At 37.6% G+C, this 17,884-nt stretch overlaps 1 protein-coding gene across 3 annotated transcripts in view; it reads left to right on the top strand.

Annotated features, from left to right (window-relative positions):
• Positions 1-17,884, top strand: part of spns2 (SPNS lysolipid transporter 2, sphingosine-1-phosphate) — a 75,409-nt gene that overhangs the window by 29,235 nt on the left and 28,290 nt on the right. For 2 of the 3 annotated variants that reach the window (XM_081364623.1, XM_081364622.1), the window contains exon 3: positions 13,858-13,994. In XM_081364623.1, coding sequence (XP_081220749.1) covers positions 13,858-13,994 — 137 coding nt within the window. Of the gene's footprint in view, positions 1-4,399; positions 4,436-4,564; positions 4,602-13,857; positions 13,995-17,884 lie in introns of those variants that run through there. The other variant, XM_081364624.1, reaches the window with a different exon arrangement.

The raw sequence follows: 17,884 nt of genomic DNA, 5'->3' as shown, positions 1-17,884 counted from the left end.
CTTTTGACTGTTCTCGTCAGCAGTGGTATGCAGCAGGTGTATGTGTTTATGGGTGTATTTAAGCTTAGTCATTGTGTTATTTAAAATGGAATTGTCAGTTGCAGTAACACTTTTCACAATATAAATTCTTCTGAAGCATATTTAGAGAGATTAGTGCCTTACATAGTTTTATGATACATCATTCATTAGGCATTTGGCCTCTGAGATTGTTTGAGTAGTTAGGTTTTGCTTTACAAATAAATTTTGTCTGCATTCTCTGTGTTATTATGGAGACCGGAAAACCTTTACTATAAGCATTCTGCTGCATTAACATCAACTTAGTCATTTGTGTCCTACTGTATATAGGACCTATACAAAGCATGAGCACAGTCAATCATATCTCTAATGGGTGTAGTGTATCCATTTTTAGATCCCAGAGGGCTTTTATTTCACTTTGTAGCGTTTGTGCTAATTACTAATTTGCCATTTTTGTGTCTAAAAATGACTGGGACAACCTCATTAACCAGCACTAATCCACAAACTGTTCCCACTCTCCCTCTTACAAACCAACAAACACACAGATTTTTGTTTCTAACCACTTTCAAAAAAAGAAAAGAAAAGAAGGGCAGTTAGCATGGGCATACAGAAAAACGTATCAAACTGATACTCTATGCCGTAAACCACATGAAAGTGCTTTTCTTTCAGTATTCAATACATTATTCCTATTTTTTCTTTCTACAAACCTCTGTCTCATAAAAACAGTGTATGTTTATGTTTTAAAAGTGTAGTTTTCTGAACGTCACAAAGTAAAAGTAAAAAAAATCCGACATTTAACTGAAATCAAAAATGTCACAACTTTGGTCTTATCGTGATATAACTGCCTCAGCTGTTTGACATAAGTACATTTAGCCATGTTTTAAGGATATATCTATTAAACCCACTTCGCTCAAGCACATTTATAATGAGGGGCGAAAAAAATCTTTATGGAACATTTTTTTCTCATGGGTGGATAATTCATGGCTCAAGCCCCTGAACTTATGGCTAAGCATTTTTTATCAGATTTTTGAACAGTTTTGAACAGACATAGTTACTTAAAAGCTTTCCATCATCGCTGTGACACATCCATTTTCCTTGCTGCTAGCGCAAAACACTGACAGAAGTGGATGAGAAGTGATAATGGATGGTGTATTTTTGCATGCATGTTTCCAGCGGCTATACTGTTATGTAAGTTAGTGTCCATTCCATTGCAGGATTAGGAGTATCATCTAGTAATGACATTGTCACAGTTTAGTTTCCTTTTTAAAGATTGATTGTTAATTGGAATTACTTAGTTTCGTCAGATATTAGTTAGTTACTGACTGTTTGTTCAGTACTGTTAGAGCAGTGCACCTAATATAAACTACCCATCCTTTTCTCTCTGATTTGATGTATTGCATTTCAGTGTTTTAACAATACAGTAAGTTTTAGGACCATTAATCTCACTGTATTAACACACAGTGTACATGAGGTGACTTCTGTTTACTGTGTTTTACAATATCCTTCAAGAAAAGCTGAGCTTTGAATCTCTTTATTCCCATCTTCTACTATACCTTCATCTGTTTGTTTTGGCTTGATTCATTGCGGTCTTTTTACTCTCAAACAACTCAACATCCTCTCTTATTCTGTTGAGGCCTCTATAGATTGTAAACACACAATGAGAACAGACACAGGCAGGTATTCAACTATCCACATTCACAAAAAATACACAGGCGTCAGAGAGTTTCCTGTTTAATGTGACTTCCTCAGCATCTGTCGCTCTGCACCTGCAAAGTCCATAGACTGTCATTTGTCTCAGCACGCTGAGAAATGAATGGATCTGACATTCATAATTCACTGTATCCGTTTATTCTGTGGTTTCAGACATGTTAGTACAGCAAATACTTTACAGCACGGGTTTTCAAATTGAAAAAATTAGTCGCCAGAATGATTTAAGGAAAATGTATAAATGTTACAAAGTTCAAGACTCAGGGAAGAAGGATGCGATAACCGGCAAACGTAACTTTAATGACAAAATAAACAACAAAACTCACGGCCAATTGCCGCATAAACATAAACAAAACCACGATGTGCAGTTTCAGGCCTGATCCTCTCTTGCCTTTCACACCGCTTGACTGATTGCATGTAAATGGTTGTATAAATGGGTCACGTCAATTAAAAATATTTTCTATGAAACTTGTAAAATTACAACCAGAATGCTTCATGTAATATTTATGTATACTACCATTCATAAGATTGGTATCCGGTATGATTTTTTTTTAATTAATAATAATTTAAAATAATTAATAATACTTTTTTTTAAATTAACAGTAATCATATTTATAAAGTTACAAATATGTTCTGTTTCAAATAAATGCTATTCTTTTGAATTCTCTATTCATCAAAGGAACCTGAAAAATATATTACGGTTATGTATAACGGTTATAACGGTTCCCAAAACAATCTTTGCCATCACAGGAATAAATTACTTTTTAGAATATATTACGTAAAATAGAAAGTAGTTATTTTAAATTGTAATAATATTTCACAATATACAGTCTTACTGTATTTTTGATCAAATAAATGCAGCCGTGGTGACCAAAAGAGACTTCTATCAGATACATTCAAAAAATTGTAATGACTTATGCATGGTATTTTATCTCTAGGTATTAACATGAATTTAGCATTTCATGACAGGCTTAATAAACTTCAACAGTCATTCAAAGGTGAGGAACAATAAATATTCTACCAAACTGCAACTTCCTGAATAAGCGTGGCTTATATAGGCCGCATTTACACTGCAGGTCTTGATGCCCAATTCCAATTTGTTGACTATCCACTATATATTTTTGAGAACCAGCTTACATCTTCTTTTAAAAGTGACCCATATCCGACATCTGTATTTACAAAACAACCCGGAAAAGCTTAGGCCGAAAAAGAAGTAAAAAATGGTGCGGTTTGCAATGGACAGCAGAACTTTTTTTTTTGAGCCTTCGTCCTCTTTTGCACCATAGAAAAGAGTCATGTGATCGCGATTGGTGTTCACCTGAGTTGCCATCATTGGCCACCGTGGCTTTTCAATGATATATGACTTGCATTGACAGGGGAATATCCGATCTGTCCATTTACGTGGTAGACGCAAATGCACTTCATATCCGATTCATATCAGATTTATTTCTATGTGAATGAGGCCTGAAAAAGATCTGAGAATATTGGAATCCATGTGCTTTTTTCCTGCTTACACGTTCTTGAGTCATATCCGATCTGTGCCACATGGGAGGAAAAGATTGGAATTGGGTCACTCAAACTATGGAATTTAAATGCAGGCTCCTTTTCTTTAGAAATGCAGTATCTGCATATCTTCATGCACCTGACTCAGTCATTGTCCAGTGGTTTCTGCTGAAACAAAAACAAAACTAGTTCAATGATTGAGAGAACACACACTCCTTGTCTACACTTTCTTAGGCAATTGTTGAGTGCTTCTTTACCAACATACAGCTTCTTAACCATCTATGGACTTGTTTTTCAGCTCAAATATTTTACATTGATATTCCCATGAACATTACTGGCATCAGTTAATACATCAGCATTTCAGTTGAATCAAGAAAGAGAAAGAGAAAGCATTCCACTAATGTTTTTTTTAGCAGGTAGAAGATCAAAGCACAACATACTGCACTTGTCATCATGGCAGAAATATGCCATTAATTTAGAAAACTGAATGGTAGGTAAAGATGATGTGACATATCTCCTAATGCTTTATTGTGCCGATTTATATTAAAAAAAAACTGAATGTTCTGCAGATTATAAACATCTCATCTGAAATATCATATAAAGACCCATAACACTTCAGTACTTATAACATAACAGCTGGGCACTGTTCTCACTGTCTATTTATATTGTTTGAACATCACAAGTGAAGGACAAGGTCTGTATATTAGATTACCCTTAACGCTTGGCTATAAAATTATAAGATTAAGAAGTTATGAAAACATTTGCAAGGCTGGAGTGAGCCGATAAGATAATCATGATGATTTAGTATGATGAACACACTCCACTGGCTCAGAGGAGAGATTCCTATAGCAGAAGAACAGGTGTCCTCCATCAGGGTCAGATCATGGACTTGACTGGCGCGCATTTGACATGCATTTTACTGACACTGATGGATATATTAAAAATCTTCCAAGTATGAGATTTTTTAGTGGATTCATAAACTTAACTACACTGCAAAAAACATCATTTTAATCTATATGTTTCACTAAACATCTAAACATACTTAATACAATATACATTTACTACTTTACTTTTTTTTAACACAAACCATTGAGTAAAAGTGTATGTTTTAAAAAGAAAAAATATAAGAAAAATAATCTTTAAGATACCCACTGAAAATGTATTTTGTTTTAAGGAGCAGTGTTGGGGGGTAACGCATTACAAGTCTAGCGTGAGTTATGTAATCAGATTACTCTTTTTAAGTAACTAGTAAAGTAATGCATTACTTTTAAAAATACATCAAAATATCTGAGTTACTTTTTCAAACAAGTAATGAAAGTTGCTTTGTTTTCCCATTTAGTGATTGACAGCTCTCCTGTTCCATGTCGTGAGAAATCGTAAGTTCAGAAGCTTTGTGTGCGCTGTGTGAACATGATGGTTATTGTAGTTCTAGACTAAATGTGAACATGCATTTACTCTGCACAAAAAATCTCACTTGCTCAAAAACAGATTCAGTATTCCTCAGTATAAATAAAACAGTGAAATGCAAACTCGAAATGAATATTTCGTTAAATGTTAAATAACACAATGTATTTAATCTAACTTTTTTAACCAATGTCTTTGCTGCTGACATTCGATGATCCAATTCAACCATACTAATAATCAAAAATGACTTGATAAACATCACAGTTGTGCTTAATCTTTTTGTTTTTATTGCTGAAGTAAGAGTGTTGTACTTTCTTCTGCGATCCAGAATGGCAGCACAGCTGAAAGGTTTGTTTGAGCGGCGCCCTCTACTGTACAGGCATGATTTTGCATTGCATTCAGTCTGAGGTAGCCTGGCAAGCCAGACCTACATCAAGATGTTAGGTCTGGAAACTCACCATAGACACGGCTCAATCCGAGGGGCGGGATAAACGGCTGTCTTTCAAATTCCCTTATGCACGCAATTGGACAGCGCTTCAACCAACCAGAGCGTTTTCCCTACAGCGGAGCTAGTTGATAGATTCAACTTTTGCCATATATCTGGCCGGCAAAACGATGAACACATCTTCCTTTTTTTAAGAATGACTTAAGTGCCGTTCTTTGCTCTTTTCTCAAAGAAAAACTTAACTCCAAGTCCTCCAGAGTCGCGGCCAAAGCCGATTCGAAAGACCGTTGTTCTCCATCAGCAGCCGTCATTCTTTGTTTTCAAGTGGCAGCAGCCAGGTAACCGTCGCAACTCTGTCGTCATATGTTAAGCCCGCCCCCGCCTACTCTATACACGACGTGATTGGCCTGACCCAATTTGGGTTTTTGTAGCTAGAAGGTTTATTGAGAGTTGCTAGACCCACCTGGCTGCGAAATACATTTTGCTGCCGCTAGGGTGCGTCTAGATTTCTAGGCTAAGTCTGAGGCTTATTCATTTCACTTTTTCTTATTAACTTGTTGTATAATGCTTTCCATCTCAATGCCAGCGATTTGTATGTGAATGTTTCATAACCCATTCTAAATGAACTTGGAGCCCTGACTGTTTTGCCTTCAGAAAGCACAAACTTTTTCTGCGCATTCAGCCGTGGAGTGAAAGTTGTGTTGACTTCTACCCTGAGGTAGTGCGTTTCTATGCGTGTCCTCTTGACCGTCTCTGCTTAGACTAGCTAGTCACGATTTTTCTGTGCCCAAACACCCACTCACACACTGCCCGACTGCCGTCCAAAAGAAATGATTAGAGGAGAACAGAAGTCATTATTGTCACACAGGTGAAGGCTTCATGGCCGAGCGTGTTTCTCCTTGACAGCGAAACAATGTTGGTTAAAGGGATGGTGATTCCTGTAGACTGAGTCACAAACTGCATAGTGCAGTACAGGTATAGTCCTGTTGTCATAGTAACATGTCTCAAGTTAAGCTTTGGTCTTTGATTAAAGGAAGCATTAGAAGCCACTCAAACACACAATTAATTGAATAAGATTTAATCTGATCTGTTAATTTAAAATGGTTTGAAATTGACCATTGATTGATTTTAATTTCAGAGGTGTATATTATGATTCTAGGTGTCTTATTTTCTGAGGCTACTCCTACGCTTATTACATCACTCACTCCTACTTCAACTACGATTGAAGACTGAGTCATTGAAGTTGAGGCGTTATTTGGACACTGCAAATAAAAGATATCCAAGCAATTAAATGCGGCGTGATGTCATTAGTTTAGTCATCCACAGCTAGCCCACCACACATGACCCACTTCTGCCTGTTAAATCACATTCACCCACACTGGCTCAAATCGCCATTGGCTGTATGGGGAAGGCCATGCAGGAGCTTTGGATGCTTCATTTATTTTGACACAGCCCAAATGTGTGTTGTTTAGAAGTGCAAAATGGCCAAATGAGCCTATTAAGTGGCCTGACGCAAACTTTTTGAAGAGCTTGACATTAGAGCACGTCACCAGCATAATGTTTCAAATGCAACAGTGACTCTCTGGCCCTCTGCCACACCTAATGTTTTTATGTTCAATGTTCATATACCATGGTCTGGGTGAATACTCGATTCTGATTGGCTCCAGGGTGTCCGTTAAAAAGTGATAATGTACACCTAAATAAACCGTCAGGCGTAACCAAGGAAACCAAGTTATTGTTTGTAACTTGTAACTTTAGATTTCGATTGTAAAACTAATTAAAATATAAACTAATGTTTTAAAAATGTGTTATTTGGCAAGTGACCATGGTATAAGCGGGTTAATGCCCTTCGAGGTGTCCATTGTCAGGTATTAATGGACTTCGGCGGAGGCAACAGCGTCGGACGGTTCACGCCTCGCCGTCGTCCATTAATACCTGATAATGGACACCTCGTCGGGCATTAACCCTTACTGATTACATTATGTAATTTGCATCAACAGAAACAGGTTGGGTTTCCTCTGTTCATAGCGATTTACCGGTAGCAGAATGTGAGCTGGCATCTCTGCTATTTCATTAAGGAGTTCTATTGTCAAGCATCAGCCGCAAATTCAAAACTGAGATGTTTCAGGTATGTGACATGTCAGATACTGAGGTAAAAATTTGGTTGTTCCTTGTCGGTAAACTTTTAAAAATTTGCATTTGGGTCAGAGCTTTGGTATGCTGCAGACGGTTAGACATTAGCCTATGTACATAGAATGCAGTGTCATACAGATACAGGGAGGAAGTACAGACAGTTTCTTCAGATATGCAACCTTAAAGTTAGTGTATCACATGAAGAACTTTTATTTTAAATTGTAATTTATTCCTGTGATGATAACGCTGAATTTTCAGCAACTATTACTCCAGTTTCTCAAAAAAAACCCAAAAAAAACCCCAATGATAACTTACAGTGCATTTGCAACATTAACACTCTTGTAATTTCAGTTTAATTAAACATTTTTCTGACTGATTCAACCCAGTAACCCAGTAATTTATTTGTGAATTGGACTTTTCATGTTGTATGTTTTTCATTTAATAAAAGGAACCGGCTCACTAGAGTCATTAATTCATGTATTGGAAAGCAATTCACTGGTGTGCAATAGAACATCCATGAATGGTTTGATCTCATCATATAGGGTACCAGTAAGATTTATTTAAAATAATAAAATCCAAATGACTTTTTAGTCTATCCTTAAATAATCCCTTATTTAAGAAGCATTTGTTTACCATTTGCATGCAACATTCACCTATATCCTCCATGTGTCTATTATTAGTATAGTGTGAGTCTCATATTATTAGTCTGTTTGCCATAGACAAATAGCTACATTGACTCTCTACAATGAATCATTGCACCACTGTCATTAAAACCATTTCTTCCACTGCAAACATAATGCAAAGTTTGTGTAAAACCCAAAGAAATATTCCAGGAAAGGACTTTTCCATGGTCTCCAAGATGGTTTTCAATATTTGTGGGTAGGATATACAAAAAATAAAACACATTATTTTCTTTGGTTCCTGTTGCTAAAGCACAGCATGGCGAACAGCAATACGTTGTGAGGCTAACTATAGTTATGGAATTTAAAATTGAAGAGCGAGTGGGGTCCTGCGTGACAAAGACCGAATATGGAGGGTCACCACGCTCTGACAGACGGGTTAAAGAAAGCAAGTAAGGAAGAGGTGAAGGTGCAGTGTTTGTCATTCTCTGTCAGAATGGTGACAGGATGTAATCCTTCTTTATATCATCTTTCATCCCTTAAGGGAAAAAAGAGGAGGATGACAGAGGAGTGTGAGTGTCTACACTCATCTATCTGGGAGCTTTTCTGACGGTTTCAAGGCGGCATGAATTTTAAATAGCAAGTAGCGATGAGTGACAGAGGAACATTGCGCTCTAAAAGAGAGGGAATCCAGAATGACATTTACAGGCAATGAATCAGCCACTTGAAACACATTACACGTGTTTTCTTAATAAATCCCCTCCGAAAAACACCATGGGAGGTCACATAAAGCAGAAAATTCCCACAGTAGTCACCTGGAAGGACAGGTGAGGTATGTGACATGCCTTAAGCCATGTCAGAAATACCATTATGAGGAAGAATGTTTCTGCTGAAGAGCTTCAGGCGAATAACTTCAGGTCATAACAACTTGCAGAGGATAAACACAGCAAACCTCTTCAGCGCACCCATGTTTTTTCTTTTCTTTTCTTTTTTTTCACTTAGTAAAACACAAAAAGTTAATAGTAGTTAAATTAGCAAAGTAATAAAAATTGATAATAATAATAATTAATTTATAAGAAATCTGGGTAACACGTTAGTTGATGGTCCAGTTCTCACTATTAACTAGTAGCTTAATAGGATGTTGGCTGTTTATTAGTCCTTATACAGCACATATGAATGCCTTGTTCTGCATGACCATACATTCCTAATCTCACCCAATACCTAAACGTAACAACTACCTTACTAACTATCAATAAGCAGTAATCAGGAGTTTACTGAGGCAAAAGTCATAGTTATTATTTAGTTAGTAGTGAGAATTGGACCCTAATCTAAAGTGTGACCGAATATGAAAGAAAGCAGTTGACCGGAATAATGTTCAATGTACAGTACAGTTCATTGGTCATTGTAGAAAAATATTTGCAAAATGGCCGAGTTGACCGAATTGACAGAATTCTAGAGAGCTGTTTCCAATCTTTGAATGTCATTTATTTGAGCATGCAGATAATGTTTGCTTTATTTGTGGATGGAATTATAGTGCAGACTTTGTCACCAGGATGTTGCCTTTTTTCTAAGCTAAAGCGTGTATAGGAAAAAAAGCATGTACTTGCTTTTAGCTTGGCTACTTTGTTTCTCATTTGTAAATCGCTTTGAATTGTCATCTACTAATACATGACTACATGTAAATGTAAATGTCTAGTCTTTGTCCCTCTGTCAAGAATCTGTCCTTAATGTGAAAGTGAGAGTGAACATCTTGATCTGTGTAACATGCTAATTCCGAGTGAACCGTTCATCAGGGAAAGACGAGGCATGAATATTTCAGGAGCCGTTCGCTGCACACATTGTGTGTATGGTGTTGGTCCATATGGTCTGTCTCTCTCTGGATACTGTGTCTCTCTGTCTCACAGTCAGACACACACACAGGTGTAATTGATGTGCAAAGTTATATGATGTGATAAACACGGACAAGGAATGAGGTCACTAACTGAGGAATTAGCAGAGGACATGGCTTAGATGGCTCAGGGTAAAGGGAGGAAATCAACATCTCAGAAAGAGAGAGAGGTGTTAATTGCTTTAGTTGAGCTGTGCTCGCATAGCCTGTGGGATTTCTGTTCATACTGTATATAACATCTCTGAGATATTCTGCTTAGGAGGTCCACTAAATATTTGAATACAATAAAAAAGATTTCACAATATGTCAGTTCATTTATGAAATAAAGTTATAATGTAATGTAAGTATTGTTAACATTTATATTATTTACACTCACCTAAAGGATTATTAGGAACGCCATACTAATACTGTGTTTGACCCCCTTTCGCCTTCAGAACTGCCTTAATTCTACGTGGCATTGATTCAACAAGGTGCTGAAAGCATTCTTTAGAAATGTTGGCCCATATTGATAGGATAGCATCTTGCATTTGATGGAGATTTGTGGGATGCACATCCAGGGCACGAAGCTCCCGTTCCACCACATCCCAAAGATGCTCTATTGGGTTGAGATCTGGTGACTGTGGGAGCCATTTTAGTACAGTGAACTCATTGTCATGTTCAAGAAACCAATTTGAAATGATTCGAGCTTTGTGACATGGTGCATTATCCTGCTGGAAGTAGCCATCAGGATGGGTACATGGTGGTCATAAAGGGATGGACATGGTCAGAAACAATGCTCAGGTAGGCCGTGGCATTTAAACAATGCCCAATTGGCACTAAGCGGCCTAAAGTGTGCCAAGAAAACATCCCCCACACCATTACACCACCACCACCAGCCTGCACAGTGGTAACAAGGTATGATGGATCCATGTTCTCATTTTGTTTACGCCAAATTCTGACTCTACCATCTGAATGTCTCAACAGAGATCGAGACTCATCAGACCAGGCAACATTTTTCCAGTCTTCAACTGTCCAATTTTTTTTGAGCTTGTGCAAATGTAGCCTCTTTTTCCTATTTGTAGTGGAGATGAGTGGTACCTGGTGGGGTCTTCTGCTGTTGTAGCCTATCCGCCTCAAGGTTGTGCGTGTTGTGGCTTCACAAATACTTTGCTGCATACCTCGGTTGTAACGAGTGATTATTTCAGTCAAAGTTGCTCTTCTATCAGCTTGAATCAGTCGTCCCATTCTCCTCTGACCTCTAGCATCAACAAGGCATTTTCGCCCACAGGACTGCCGCATACTGGATGTTTTTCCCTTTTCACACCATTCTTTGTAAACCCTAGAAATGGTTGTGCGTGAAAATCCCAGTAACTGAGAACATTGTGAAATACTCAGACCGGCCCGTCTGGCACCAACAACCATGCCACGCTCAAAATGGCTTAAATCACTTTTCTTTCCCATTCTGACATTCAGTTTGGAGTTCAGGAGATTGTCTTGACCAGGACCACACCCCAAAATGCACTGAAGCAACTGCCATGTGATTGGTTGATTAGATAATTGCATTAATGAGAAACTGAACAGGTGTTCCTAATAATCCTTTAGGTGAGTGTATATTATATGTAATAGTTATATGTAGCGAGGACATTAAATTGATCAAAAGTGACTGTTAAGATATGTATAGTGTTACAAAAGATTTCTGTCAGATAATTCTGCTGTTATTTTGAACTTGTCCTCAAAAATATTAAGCAGCACAACTGTTTTCAACATTGATAATAATAATAAAAAATGTTTAAATTTTTTTTGAACAGCAAATCAGCATATTAGAATGATTTCTGAAGGATCATGTGACACTGGAGACTGGAGTAATGATGCTGAAAATTCAGCTTTGATCACAGGAATAAATTATATTTACAATATATTCAGATAGAAAGCTGTATTTTTGTTTTTATTGTGTTTTGATCAAATAAATGCAGCCTTGATGAGTGTAAGAGAATTATTTTAAAAACATTAAAAAATCTTACTGGCCCCAAACTTAACTATAGTATATGTAGGGGGAAAAGTTGGAAAACCCCTGCTCTTATACACAGTGTGGGTAACAGCAAAATAGTTGATAGGAAATGACGTGTTGTACTTACCGATAGAGCAATGACATGCAAACAGTTTCATTATGAGACTTTTTGCTTGTCGTGAAACAAAAAAGTGATGTTTGGATCCTGTGTCTTCAGTTTTGCAAGTTACACAACAGAGCACCAGTTTCACTCTCATCTCCTCCCTGTCACGTTAAGCATCTTTATCAAATCAGACCTAGCCTACTGTATGCTTTTGTAAACAAATCCAGCTCTGACAAACATAGTTTACTCACTGTTGTTTTGTATTTATTTATTTAAGTCTTTTTCAGTTTTGGGACGGATTTCAAAGGCAGCCTAATTACGATCACTAAGCGAGTGAAGTCAGGGATGAAATAGCAGATCATTTAGCATATAGAGCTGCTGTAATTTGTACAGGTTTGAGTGTGTGGAGAGAGCGCTGATTTCCCAGCAGGCTCGGTGTAGGCTCCGTGCCTGTTCCTAGAGTTGATATACTCAAGTCAGGTCGAGTTTGGCTTGAACAAGCAGCCAAGGATAACACAGGGCAATGTTTCCGGTGGCTTCAGCAAATTCAGCCTTCCTCAAAAATGAGGAGTTATTAAATATCCAAACATGGCCATTGATCAAGGGTGGGAGACGGCTAGAAATTCAGCCCAGACTTTATAGCCTCAGACTTGGTGTTACTTGGTGTTACCAAGGTCTCTTAACCTCAGCACAGCACAAAAGAGGATGTAGATTTATTATTAAATATCATGACACTGTACTATATATAGTGTATTTGTGCGGGTTTTAGACTGCACTGTATTTCTCTTTCTCAGTAAGCTTGCAAACACATCCTCACTTTGCATAACACACACACAACCACTGCAATGTTTATGGAGATGGCAAAAATCCTCAAAATCTGCAGCTCTGAAGTTTCCAGATGAGCATTATTACCTCATGCCATCTATGCAGACTCGTTACGAAAGCATTTTGGATGCCTTTTTCAGCGCGCTCAACTGGAGTCACGTCAGCAACTGCAAGATTAAGAAATCTTACACAACGATTATGGGATCTTGGACTTTTACAGGAATTATTAACATTAGATACTTTCAAGTGTACTTTATTTTCTGCAGTTAAAGACTGTTAATAAAGTACGTTCTAGAAGTACTGTATGCAGGTGTGTAGTATGAGTACAATCTGCATGGCATGAGAAAGTAAAGGGTCTATCAGGTGCACATATCTGAGATGTATACTTGTGTATGAAAAAATGGAACAACTGAAATGGAAAATAAAACATAAATGTTCAAAAAAATTATAAATTTTAAAACTACTTGGTTAAAGCAAATGCTCTTGTGAGTAGGTTTTGTCTTGTGATTGATTTAATGGGCAGTAGCACATAAGGGGATCGTGGGTAGGAAGTGAATTAGGGAAATAGAAAGGGAGTCTGAAAGCTTCCTCGTCATTTTAAAGAATGAGGATGTGCATTTTTAGTTTTCTGCATTTAAGTGGAAAGTATTATGTAGAACGGACAGTGTTACTATCGTCATGATGGCACAGAAATCCTACAAGAAATAGGGGTACAGTAGGAGTCCATTTCTGTCCCCCAAGGTACAATCTACACTAACGTACCCCATAGGGCTTATTATTGGACCTCAAGGTACATAATGTACCTTTTTGAGGGTCAAAAAGCATTAAAAGGTACATATATGTACCATTTCATTTGAAGGTTAAGGTACAATATTGTAGGTTTTGAAGGTTAAGGTACAATATTATCAATGACAAGCCATTGTACCCCTAAAGCAGGGTTTCTCAAACTCGGTCCTGGAGGGCCACTGTCCTGCACAGTTTAGCTCCAACCCTGATCAAACACACCTAGCTGTGAGTTTCTAGTGATCCTGAAGACATTGATTAGCTTGCTCAGGTGTGTTTGATTAGGGTTGGAGCTAAACTCTGCAGGATAGTGGCCCTCCAGGACCGAGTTTGAGAAACCCTGCCCTAAAGGTACAATTATGTACTTTATTTTCTGAGAGTGTATGAAATAAATGTGACAATGAATGTTAAAAATGACTGCTCTGCTTCTGTTTTTCTTTCCAGTCTTCATCTGCAGTTTCATGGTGGCTGCACCCATTTTCGGTTACCTGGGGGACCGTTTCAACAGAAAGATCATTCTGAGCAGTGGAATTTTCTTCTGGTCCTTTGTGACACTGCTAAGCTCCTTTATTACCAAAGATGTAAGTGCCATACTCTCTTCCTCCTCTACAAACAGCAGCCTAAACCTTCAAACCCATGTCTGCCCAGAACCTCTTAAAGGAATCATATTGTCATGATTATCATTCTAGGAGAATCTTTCAAATATAAATATAGCGTGTTTTTGTTTGGAAAGTTTTGGTTCTTGCAGAGCTAGTTGGGTATTTTTAGCAACCCAGCCCAGCAGTAGCATCTCTAAAGCTCATTCAGTTTCTGGCTCATTTGAGAGCGCTTTGAAATGACACTCGAGTCATTCAACATAGCAGGACTCATTTTACATAGAAATAAAAACATCTCAGCGTACTTTATTATTTAGATGTCTCTCGCTTTTGCTTGCGCTCTCTCTCTCTCACACACACTCTCTCTCTCTCTCTCTCTCTCTCTCTCTCTCTCTCTCTCTCTCTCTCTCTCCTTCTCTCCTTTTTTTTTCATTTTTTTTTTTTCATTTTGCTAAGATGAAATGATTAGATGACATGCTCACTTAGCATAACACTAAGCCGGTCTCAGAAGACCTCTTGTTATAACTCTACTACTGTTTGTCATCCTCTTTGTCTTCTGTATCTTACTCCCTGTTTCATCCATCCCTCACTCACTCGCTCATGTCATTAAGAGATCACTGCTGTTAGCCAATCACGTTAGAGAGTCACAAAAACCACTAAACTCATTGTCCAACAATAATCAATAGCCCCATATCTTTTCTATTTGTTTGTGAGAATTATTTATATATAATTTAACTATGTATAAATACATATTTATCCCTTAAAATATCTTGTCCATTGTCATATTTGTTACAATTTCTTTTAGCCATTTTCTTATATTTGGTGCACAAATACTTTTTCAATTTTAGAAAAAAAAGCTGTTTTGCTTGAATAATTCATAATATTTATAAATATATACTCTTTCTTTTTTAATTTGATCTCCTTAGGATATTCAGCCTAATGAAATAAAAAAGTAAAGGTGACAGTGGAATGTTAACATCAAGGATCTTCTCTATCATTTCTTTCACAGCTTTCCAAAATTCTTGACTTCTTCACACTCCCTAATGCAATGATATAGTGCACCTTAAACTCACTGCACCTAAAGCAAGTGCCAGGGACATTTTTATTATATTCATGCAATATAATTAGAGTCATATGAATCCGCATCAACCACTTATATTGTAGCAGCTTCAGACATGTGCTCATTGTTTGTGATTGAGCTTCTTTACATGTTTCATCCAGTCCTCCACCTGAATATCCTCATTAAAGTCCAATCGTGATGAGAATTCTTACTGGATAAGAATTAAGGATAAGGATTTAAAAATATATAGTTTTACAGACAATTTATATCCAGTAACATATTTTAGAGCTTGGCATAACTAGACAAAAGGTATAAAAAAACACGAAAAACATGCTGTTTGGGTGAATTTAAATGAGAAATATCTAATATCTCAGCTTCTGTTAAAGTTTATTTTTTTATTTTAAATCATTTTAAGTCATCTTGAGGCCCCCTTGTGGGCCTGGGCCCCACCGGAGAACCACTGATCTAAGTTAAAAAAAAACTTTTGCATTGATGGTTAATATTAGACGATGACAGTTGTTTATTAAATAACACAATGTCAATTGCTTAAAGACTCTAATGTTACTGAAGTCTTCATCTTTGTCTTCATTTATCTTTTACTTTAGCCACCGTCTCTTATTACAAGACCAGAAAAATGGATTTGACTTTGGTCATTCATCTATACAGACCGTATTTGAGCGGCTTCTTTAAGCTTTGCATGAACCGTATAATTCGAGAGTGACATCTGTTAGTAAGTACAGTCGTCAAACCCTGACTGTATTGCTGTAACCTAATCCTCATTGTAAATATAGTCATGTATTGGTGCTTGCGTTAAACATAAAAGTCTTCGTACACAATAAACATATGTTGAGAGGAACTGAGACAACAGTAAAGCAAAACTGAGAGCAGCAGTCAAAAAAACGTGACAATTTAATTGATGCTTATTGTCTATAATCTCTCATAGACCATCTCAATCAAATGAAGTGTGTGTGTGGCCAGTCTCCAGGGAGGTAATTGCAACAGAGACAGATAGTGGCTGCTAATTAAAAGCCCATGTTAATAAGTGGAAGACTGTGAAATGGAAAAAGAGAAATGTTCCCTGTGGCTACAATAACTGATTTTAGTGATATCTAGTGACTTAGTGATGGTTTGTGTGCGGTTTGGTTCCCTTTAGCCAGTCAGACAGTGTGAGGAGTGAGACTGCATGTACATATTGATACTTTGCAGTCACGTGACTACCACGGATACCTGGCGGGCAACAAACGGGTATTTTCAACGTAGAGTCCTGTAGTTCCAGGACTTTCTAGTAGCTATCAAGTCTGTTAGCGAGCTAGCTGCATAACTATGGACTAGGATTAACTCCAAGGTAGCTAAATTGTGTAAAGCAGACAAATTTTTTTTACGATAATCGAGCAGTAATAATTCCTCCGTAAATAATCTAGCTCTACTGTTGGGTCATCTCTGGTTCTCATTGAAAATCATAGATATCGCAAACCTCAAAACAACCTATCACACACTTTTGTTGTTGTTAGCAAAAGACGACAGCTATTACTGTGCGTTCACACCGCCACCGGCGAGAGCGTCAAAGTGCCCGGAAGTCATTCATTTTCAATGAATTTTGCCGCTCTCGCCGGCGGCGGTGTGAACGTAAAGTTAGCCTAGCTTAGACTTATAACACAAACAGCTGACTCGCCGAACCAGCTGGTGAATACTGGTGGTGTTGATTGACAAAACTACAGTAACTTAAAGACACGATTAATTACATGATCATACACCCATTGTATTCAAACAAATGTTGAAATTACCTTTGATGGTAATATGCACAGACGTGTGTATACTGTGAAGGTTGCTTATCTCATCTGCGGTTAGTGCATCCAATTGCACAACTATCTGGCATGTCGTTTACACCTCAAAACACCAACTTTTGTATAGTAAAACTGGCGACCCTTGATTAGTTTACTGGGTTTCGTTGCTGGAGAACGACGTTCTTGCCCGCCAGCCAGTACTTGTGACGTCACTTGCAAAGTATCAATAGAAGATGTGTGTGTGTATGCCACGGGGGGTATAAATGTGCTAATCCCCTCGATCTGCAATGCTGAGTTGATACTGACAGGACGAGCCAGTCTGCATCAATGTCACATGATCATATGCATATATGAGCGTGAGGACTGCAGATATCCCTTTATCAGTCAATCATCCAACCCACAGTGGTGGGCTGTTATATAACGCTCTCCACCAAGAGAAGTAAGCAGATCATCTCGTATTTACACACAGGCTCATCATCACCATCACGTTAATGTTACCGCAACATTGCCGCAAGGTCTGCATCACATTATTCATAACGAGCTGAGTGGTGTGTTTTATAAGAATAGACTGAAATTCGAAAAAATAATATTACGCCAATAAATCATCTTATCAGAATGTAAACATGTTCTCATGTATTAGTTTGGCTTAAAGACACCCAGCACTGATACTGGGAAGAAAATATCTACTAAATCTGTCTATGGCTTAAACTGACCTCAAGACCTCTTGCTGATCTGTTCCACATCCAAAATCCCTCGTAACTCGATGTTCAGCTTCATTTAACGAGATTTCTCAGGGCTTTGAGAAGAAACGGTCAATTCATTGCACTGTGTTGCTGCAACAAGACTGAAAGACAGTTTTTTGTTGCACATAAAAATCGTGATGTAAAAAAACAGAATTAGGGAATTTAAGTTGCAATTAAAAGAGAGACTTTAAGATGTCTGATTCCCATGAAAATTCCCATATTTAACATATTTAACATCATTGTGTCGGTTTTGTCTGATGACAAGAAAACAAAACATCGGGGGTGTCA

The sequence above is a fragment of the Scardinius erythrophthalmus genome (genome assembly GCF_964197995.2).
Source record: "Scardinius erythrophthalmus genome assembly, chromosome: 5".
NCBI lineage: Eukaryota > Metazoa > Chordata > Actinopteri > Cypriniformes > Leuciscidae > Scardinius > Scardinius erythrophthalmus.
The sequence above is the reverse complement of the archived record's forward strand: the minus strand, read 5'-3'. Positions and strand labels throughout refer to the sequence as shown.